Source organism: Oncorhynchus keta, chromosome 19, assembly GCF_023373465.1.
Source record: "Oncorhynchus keta strain PuntledgeMale-10-30-2019 chromosome 19, Oket_V2, whole genome shotgun sequence".
NCBI lineage: Eukaryota > Metazoa > Chordata > Actinopteri > Salmoniformes > Salmonidae > Oncorhynchus > Oncorhynchus keta.
This window is the reverse complement of record NC_068439.1, coordinates 79,621,202-79,629,999: the sequence shown is the minus strand read 5'-3', so window position 1 is coordinate 79,629,999 and position 8,798 is coordinate 79,621,202. Positions and strand designations below refer to the sequence as shown.

The 8,798-nt window shown below is 50.2% G+C and overlaps 1 protein-coding gene across 2 annotated transcripts in view; it reads left to right on the top strand.

Moving 5' to 3' along the window:
- LOC118375895 (zinc finger protein DPF3) overlaps positions 1 to 8,798 on the top strand; it is a 56,443-nt gene that overhangs the window by 26,921 nt on the left and 20,724 nt on the right. For both annotated transcript variants that reach the window (XM_052471456.1, XM_052471455.1), the window contains exons 4-6: positions 6,117 to 6,250; positions 6,513 to 6,605; positions 7,904 to 7,976. In XM_052471456.1, coding sequence (XP_052327416.1) covers positions 6,117 to 6,250; positions 6,513 to 6,605; positions 7,904 to 7,976 — 300 coding nt within the window. The remainder of the gene's footprint in view (positions 1 to 6,116; positions 6,251 to 6,512; positions 6,606 to 7,903; positions 7,977 to 8,798) is intronic.

Below are 8,798 nucleotides of genomic sequence, written 5' to 3'. Positions count from 1 at the left end.
AGATAGTTATGAAGACTAGTAGGGGAACCGGATAAGAGATAGTTATGAAGACTAGTAGGGGAACCGGATAAGAGATAGTTAGGGGAACCGGATAAGAAGACTAGTAGAGGAACCGGATAAGAGATAGTTATGAAGACTAGTAGGGGAACCGGATAAGAGATAGTTATGAAGACTAGTAGGGGAACCGGATAAGAGATAGTTATGAAGACTAGAGATAGAAGGAACCGGATAAGAGATAGTTATGAAGACTAGTAGGGGAACCGGATAAGAGATAGTTATGAAGACTAGTAGGGGAACCGGATAAGAGATAGTTATGAAGACTAGTAGGGGAACCGGATAAGAGATAGTTATGAAGACTAGTAGGGGAACCGGATAAGAGATAGTTATGAAGACTAGTAGGGGAACCGGATAAGAGATAGTTATGAAGACTAGTAGGGGAACCGGATAAGAGATAGTTATGAAGACTAGTAGGGGAACCGGATAAGAGATAGTTATGAAGACTAATAGGGGAACCGGATAAGAGATAGTTATGAAGGCTAGTAGAGGAACCGGATAAGAGATAGTTATGAAGGATAGTCTGACCATGTGACCACAGACAGACAGACAGACAGACAGACAGACAGACAGACAGACAGACAGACAGACAGACAGACAGACAGACGTATGGAAACACTACCTCCACCCTCCCCAATGCTATGGAGACACTACCTCCACCCTCCCCAATGGTATGGAGACACTACCTCCACCCTCCCCAATGGTATGGAGACACTACCTCCACCTTCCCCAATGGTATGGAAACACTACCTCCACCCTCCCCAATGGTATGGAGACACTACCTCCACCCTCCCCAATGGTAGGTATGGAAACACTACCTCCACCCTCCCCAATGGTATGGAGACACTACCTCCACCCTCCCCAATGGTATGGAGACACTACCTCCACCCTCCCCAATGGTATGGAGACACTACCTCCACCCTCCCCAATGGTATGGAGACACTACCTCCACCCTCCCCAATGGTATGGAAACACTACCTCCACCCTCCCCAATGGTATGGAGACACTACCTCCACCCTCCCCAATGCTATGGAGACACTACCTCCACCCTCCCCAATGGTATGGAAACACTACCTCCACCCTCCCCAATGGTATGGAGACACTACCTCCACCCTCCCCAATGGTATGGAGACACTACCTCCACCCTCCCCAATGGTATGGAGACACTACCTCCACCCTCCCCAATGGTATGGAGACACTACCTCCACCCTCCCCAATGGTATGGAAACACTACCTCCACCCTCCCCAATGGTATGGAGACACTACCTCCACCCTCCCCAATGCTATGGAGACACTACCTCCACCCTCCCCAATGGTATGGAAACACTACCTCCACCCTCCCCAATGGTATGGAGACACTACCTCCACCCTCCCCAATGCTATGGAGACACTACCTCCACCCTCCCCAATGGTATGGAAACACTACCTCCACCCTCCCCAATGGTATGGAGACACTACCTCCACCCTCCCCAATGGTATGGAAACACTACCTCCACCCTCCCTTTTGTTTGACACCCTATTCCCTACATGGCACCCTATTCCCTACATGGCACCCTATTCCCTACATGGCACCCTATTCCCTACATGGCACCCTATTCCCTACATGGCACCCTATTCCCTACTGAGCCCTATGGGCCCTGGTCAAAAGTAGTGTACTAAAAAGGGAGTAGGGTGCTATTTGGCACGCACTAGTTGAATTAACGATGTTTCCATGTGGAATTGGAGTCTGTGCCCAGTGGGAGCATTACAGTACCCTGGCAACAGTACCCTGACAACAGTACCCTGGCAACAGTACGCTGACAACAGTACGCTGACAACAGTACCCTGACAACAGTACGCTGACAACAGTACGCTGACAACAGTACGCTGGCAACAGTACGCTGGCAACAGTACCCTGGCAACAGTACGCTGGCAACAGTACCCTGGCAACAGTACGCTGGCAGCAGTACCCTGACAACAGTACGCTGACAACAGTACCCTGGCAACAGTACCCTGGCAACAGTATCCTATCCTGACAACAGTACGCTGGCAACAGTACGCTGGCAACAATACGCTGGCAACAGTACGCTGGCAACAGTACGCTGGCAACAGTACCCTGGCAACAGTACGCTGGCAACAGTACCCTGGCAACAGTACCCTGACAACAGTACGCTGGCAGCAGTACCCTGACAACAGTACGCTGACAACAGTACGCTGACAACAGTACTCTGACAACAGTACTCTGACAACAGTAAGCTGACAACACTAAGCTGACAACAGTACCCTGACAACAGTACTCTGACAACAGTACCATGACAACAGTAAGCTGACAACAGTACCCTGACAACAGTACAAAACAGTAAACTGACAACAGTACCCTGACAACAGTAAGCTGACAACAGTACCATGACAACAGTAAGCTGACAACAGTACTCTGACAACAGTACTCTGACTGAACTACTGATATGAATCATAATAACAAGAGACAGGAATGTAACAGTACCTCTCTTGGGCTTTAGGATTCGCACCGTGTTTATTCAGTGGTTCCTGTCTGGGGGGGAGAAGAGGGCAGGGGAGAACAGAGGAGAAGAGAGGAGAAGGGAGGGGGGAGAGGAGAGGAGAGGAGAGGAGAGGAGGGCAGGGGAGAGGAGAGGAGAGGAGAGGAGAGGAGAGGAGAGGAGAGGAGAGGAGAGGAGAGGAGAGAGGAAAGGAGAGGAGAGGAGGAGAACAGAGGAGAGGAGAGGAGGAGAGAGAGAAGAGAGGGGAGGAGGGCAGGGTAGAACAGAGGAGAGGAGAGGAGAGGGCAGGGTAGAACAGAGGAGAGGAGAGGAGAGGAGAGGAGAGGAGGGAGAGGAGAGGAGAGGAGAGGAGAGGAGAGGAGAGGAGAGGAGAGGAGAAGAGGAGAGGAGGGCAGGGGAGAGGAGAACAGAGGAGAACAGAGGAGAGGAGAGGAGAGGAGGGGGCAGGGGAGAGGAGAACAGAGGAGAGGAGAAGAGAGGGGAGGAGGGCAGGGTAGAACAGAGGAGAGGAGAGGAGAGGAGAGGAGAGGAGAGGAGAGGAGAGGAGGGGAGGAGGGCAGGGGAGAGGTGAACAGAGGAGAACAGAGGAGAGGAGAGGAGAAGAGGGGAGGAGAACAGAGGAGAACAGAGGAGAGGAGAGGAGAGGAGAGGAGAGGAGAGGGAGAACAGAGGAGAGGAGAGGAGAGGAGAGGAGAGGAGAGGAGAGGAGAGGAGAGGAGAGGAGAGGAGAACAGAGGATAACAGAGGAGAGGAGAAGAGAGAGGAGAGGAGATTAGAAGAGAAGAGAACAGAGAGGAGAGGAGAACAGAGAGGAGAGGAGAACAGAGAGGAGAGGAGAGGGGCTTTAGACCATCCAGTTCCTTTCTGCCCTGGTCCTATTGGGTTGAGTGACAGTACAGAGCCATAAAGGTGCTGAAGGAGGGATACACAGCATGAGTAATCTGTAGCTAGCTACCTCATTGCTTTCTGCTCTGCTACCCTCCTCCCCCACTCTCAGGGGACAACAGCAGAGGGAGGGGGAGAAGGGGAAAGGAGGGAGGAAGGGAGGGGAGAGCTAGGGGAAGGCGGAGGCAAAGCGGGAGGATGTGGCTCGTCAAAGTCAACCTAGCTACAGCAGACACAAAGAGAGGGGGAGGAGGGAAGAAATGGAGTGAGGGAGAGAGAGGGAAGATTAACCTTGCTTCTGCTATTAATAACAGATGCATCCTCCCTTCATCCCTCTATCTTCTTTATTAGAAACTATACAACAGGAAGGAAGCAGAGATTATCCTCTCACTCCTCAGTATATCTCCACGGAAATGAAAGAGAAAGAGAGAGAGAGGGAGAGATACATAGTGAGTGAGGTACTGCATGCAAATAGACAAGTGAATAGAGATGGAAAGAATATATTTATTTGACTGTAGGAAGAGGAGGAGGACGTTAGAAGAAGAGGGGGAGGAGGTTCGAAGAAGAGGAGGAGGAGGAGGTTAGAAGAGGAGGAGGAGGTTAGAAGAGAGGAGGAGGGAGGAGGTTAGCAGAGGAGGAGGTTGGAAGAAGAGGGGGAGGAGGGAGAGGACGGAGGTTGGAAGAGGAGGAGGTTAAAAGAAGAGGAGGAGGGAGGTTAGAAGAAGAGGAGGAGGAGGGAGGTTAGAAGAAGAGGAGGAGGAGGGAGGTTAGAAGAAGAAGAGGAGGTTAGAAGAGGAGGAGGTTAGAAGAGGAGGAGGGAGGATAGAGGAGGAGGGAGGATAGATGAGGAGGAGGTTAGAAGAAGGGAGGAGGGAGGTTAGAAGAGGAGGAGGTTAGAAGAAGAATAGGGAGGTAAGAAGAAGAGGGGGAGGAGGTCTGAGACCTTGATCTCTGGTGGCGGTGATAAAAAAAATAAACAGAGTAAAGAAAACAGCCACACCTCTTCTCTTCTTCTCCTCTCCCCTCATCCCTCCTTTATCCCCTGAACCTCTTCTCTTATTCCCCTCATCCCTCCTTTATCCCCTGAACCTCTTCTCTTATTCCCCTCATCCCTCCTTTATCCCCTGAACCTCTTCTCTTAGTCCCCTCATCCCTCCTTTATCCCCTGAACCTCTTTTCTTATTCCCCTCATCCCTCCTTTATCCCCTGAACCTCTTCTCTTATTCCCCTCATCCCTCCTTTATCCCCTGAACCTCTTCTCTTATTCCCCTCATCCCTCCTTTATCCCCTGAACCTCTTTTCTTATTCCCCTCATCCCTCCTTTATCCCCTGAACCTCTTCTCTTAGTCCCCTCATCCCTCCTTTATCCCCTGAACCTCTTTTCTTATTCCCCTCATCCCTCCTTTATCCCCTGAACCTCTTCTCTTATTCCCCTCATCCCTCCTTTATCCCCTGAACCTCTTCTCTTATTCCCCTCATCCCTCCTTTATCCCCTGAACCTCTTCTCTTATTCCCCTCATCCCTCCTTTATCCCCTGAACCTCTTCTCCTCTCCCCTCATCCCTCCTTTATCCCCTGAACCTCTTCTCGTATTCCCCTCATCCCTCCTTTATCCCCTGAACCTCTTCTCTTATTCCCCTCATCCCTCCTTTATCCCCTGAACCTCTTCTCCTCTCCCCTCATCCCTCCTTTATCCCCTGAACCTCTTCTTCTCCCTCCCCCCTGAACCTCATCCCTCCTTTATCCCCTGAACCTCTTCTCCTCTCCCCTCATCCCTCCTTTATCCCCTGAACCTCTTCTCTTATTCCCCTCATCCCTCCTTTATCCCCTGAACCTCTTCTCCTCTCCCCTCATCCCTCCTTTATCCCCTGAACCTCTTCTCCTCTCCCCTCATCCCTCCTTTATCCCCTGAACCTCTTCTCTTATTCCCCTCATCCCTCCTTTATCCCCTGAACCTCTTCTCCTCTCCCCTCATCCCTCCTTTATCCCCTGAACCTCTTCTCCTCTCCCCTCATCCCTCCTTTATCCCCTGAACCTCTTCTCCTCTCCCCTCATCCCTCCTTTATCCCCTGAACCTCTTCTCTTATTCCCCTCATCCCTCCTTTATCCCCTGAACCTCTTCTCCTCTCCCCTCATCCCTCCTTTATTCCCTGAACCTCTTCTCTTATTCCCCTCATCCCTCCTTTATCCCCTGAACGTCTTCTCCTCTCCCCTCATCCCTCCTTTATCCCCTGAACCTGGCGTATTTAAAGTTGTATTTCTTCTGACTCTGACACAACCCCCCCTTGGTTTAGGCCAATAAGAAAAAGCATTGGGAAGGATACTGGCCATTGGTGCTCTATGATCTCTCTCTCTCTCTCTCTCTCTCTCACACACACACACACACACACACACACACACACACACACACACACACACACACACACACACACACACACACACACACACACACACACACACACACACACACACACACACACACACACACACACACACACACACACACACACACACACACACACACACACACACACAGAGAGAGAGCTCAGAGGTGTCAGTGCAGGGCTGGCTAACCGCTAACATAACCAAAACACAAGGCATTGTTTTTATCACTGGTGTGAACTGGTCGTCTGGAAGATGTGTGCTTGGTTTATACAATAGTCAATCCCCCCCCCCCCAGAGGCAGAGCTGGCCCCTAAGAAGGAGCCCTCCCCAGGAGAGGCCACAGCTCTGGAGACCCTGCTCAGAGGGGAGGGACTACTGGAGAAGAAGAAAGACATCATCAAGGAGGACGAGACCCTTCTAGAGATACAGGTACGGCAAGAGAGAAGGGACACACACACACAAAGGGGCAACAGTAGATGGGCCTTATTGGCGCATAGCATGCAGCCAAATACAATAACTTTACATTTCTTTACATACAAGATCACACTTTTAAACTGTCACGATGGAAACAAAGAGAATTCCTGATTTGTAAATTGTGTCAAATATCCACTTTCTTTCCTCTGTCACTCCTCCTCCTCCTCTCACCTCCTCCCCTTTTTTTTACCTCCCTCCTGTGTTTACTCGTCTGTAGAGGGTCCTGGAAGCAGACGAGAATGGGGACGGTTTCCATGACGACGAGGACTTTGAAGTGGACACTCCGAAGAGGAAGCAGAGGAAAGGAAGGGTGAGGGAGAGAGAGAGGAATGGGAGGGAGAGAGAGAGGGGGAGGGTGAGAGAGTGGGGAGGGTGAGGGAGAGGGGGAGGGAGAGAGAGAGAGAGTGGAGGGAGAGGGGGAGGGAGAGGGGGGGGAGAGGAGGGAGAGGAGGGGGAGGGAGAGAGAGGGGGGGAGGAGGGGGGAGAGGAGGGAGGGAGGGAGGGGAGGGGAGGGAGAGAGAGGAGGGGGAGGGGGAGGGAGAGAGAGGAGGAGGAGGGAGAGGGAGAGGAGGGGAGGGAGAGAGAGGAGGAGGAGGAGGGAGAGGAGGGGGAGGGAGAGGAGGGGGAGGGAGAGGGAGAGGAGGGAGAGGGAGAGGAGGGGGAGGGAGAGAGAGGAGGAGGAGGGGGGCAGAATTAGGCCGATCCCAACTAATTATCAACATCCAGACGAGACGTTCAATTCTACAACCACCTAAAAGGAAGCGATTCCCAAACCTTCCATAACAAAGCCATCACCTACAGAGAGATGAACCTGGAGAAGAGTCCCCTAAGCAAGCTGGTCCTGGGGCTCTGTTCACAAACACAAACACACCCTACAGAGCCCCAGGACAACAGCACAATTAGACCCAACCAAATCATGAGAAAACAAAAAGATAATTACTTAACACATTGGAAAGAATTAACAAAAAAACAGAGCAAACTAGAATGCTATTTGGCCCTACACAGAGAGTACACAGCGGCAGAATACCTGACCACTGTGACTGACCCAAAATTAAGGAAAGCTTTGACTATGTACAGACTCAGTGAGCATAGCCTTGCTATTGAGAAAGGCCGCCGTAGGCAGACATGGCTCTCAAGAGAAGACAGGCTATGTGCTCACTGCCCACAAAATGAGGTGGAAACTGAGCTGCACTTCCTAACCTCCTGCCAAATGTATGACCATATTAGAGAGACATATTTTCCTCAGATTACACAGACCCACAAAGAATTCGAAAAACAAAACAAATGTAGATCAACTCCCATATCTACTGGGTGAAATACCACAGTGTGACATCACAGCAGCAAGATGTATGATCTGTTGCCACAAGAAAAGGGCAACCAGTGAAGAACAAACACCATTGTAAATACAACCCATATTTATATGCTTATTTATTTTATATTTATCCATATTTATTTGAAATGTCTTTTATTCTTTTTGGAACTTTCGTGAGTGTAATATTCTCTGTTCATTTAACTTGTGTTCATTATCTATTTAACTTGCTTTGGCAAAGAGAGAGAGAGAGCAAAAGAGGTCTAGTGTGGTGTGACATCATGTATTTTTCTCCACAGGGCAGAGGGTCCAGTCGCAGGAGGACAGAAGCTGCTACCAACGATGATGTGGATAAACCTTACGTCTGTGACAGTAAGACAAAATACAACAACAACAGACATCTCCTGTAAGATTGTGAATGGCGTCTTTTCGGGTAACAGGGTTAGATTGATGACAGGCTGAGACCAGAGTAGCTGGTTCCAGATTATGAGCCAAATTTAGAGTTCAAACTTTTTTTGAACTCAATTCAATCCTTGGTGCTGAAGATCTGCTTAACGGCGTGATTAATGTTCCCGCGGTCGCAAACGACGTCGGCTCAATCGGAAAGCTTACAGCACAGATATTCTGTGCTACGGATTGACTCTTAACTTTTCTGAATCCTACTTCTAACAGGAAATGACCTGTTATTGAGTCTCACTGTTCTCTATTATCTTACTATTATCAAGGTCTGTCGGTATCTGGACATGGTTAGCAGCCTAATATACACTACATGAGCAAAAGTATGTGGACACCTGCTCGTCTAACATCACATTCCATACATGACAGACATTAATATGGAGTTGGTCCTCCTCTTTGCTGCCACAACAGCCCCCAGTCTTCTGGGAGGCTTTCCACTAGATGTTGGAACATTGCTGCTATACCAGCCTCCACTCTTCTGGGAAGGCTTTCCACTAGATGTTGGAACATTGCTGCTATAACAGCCTCCACTCTTCTGGGAAGGCTTTCCACTAGATGTTGGAACATTTCTGTGGGGACTTGCTTCCATTCAGCCACAAGAGCATTAGTGAGGTCGGGCACCGATGTTGGCCTGGCTCGATTAGGCCTGGCTCGATTAGGCCTGGCTCGATTAGGCCTGGCTCGATTAGGCCGGGCTCGATTAGGCCTGGCTCGATTAGGCAGCGATCCAATTGATCC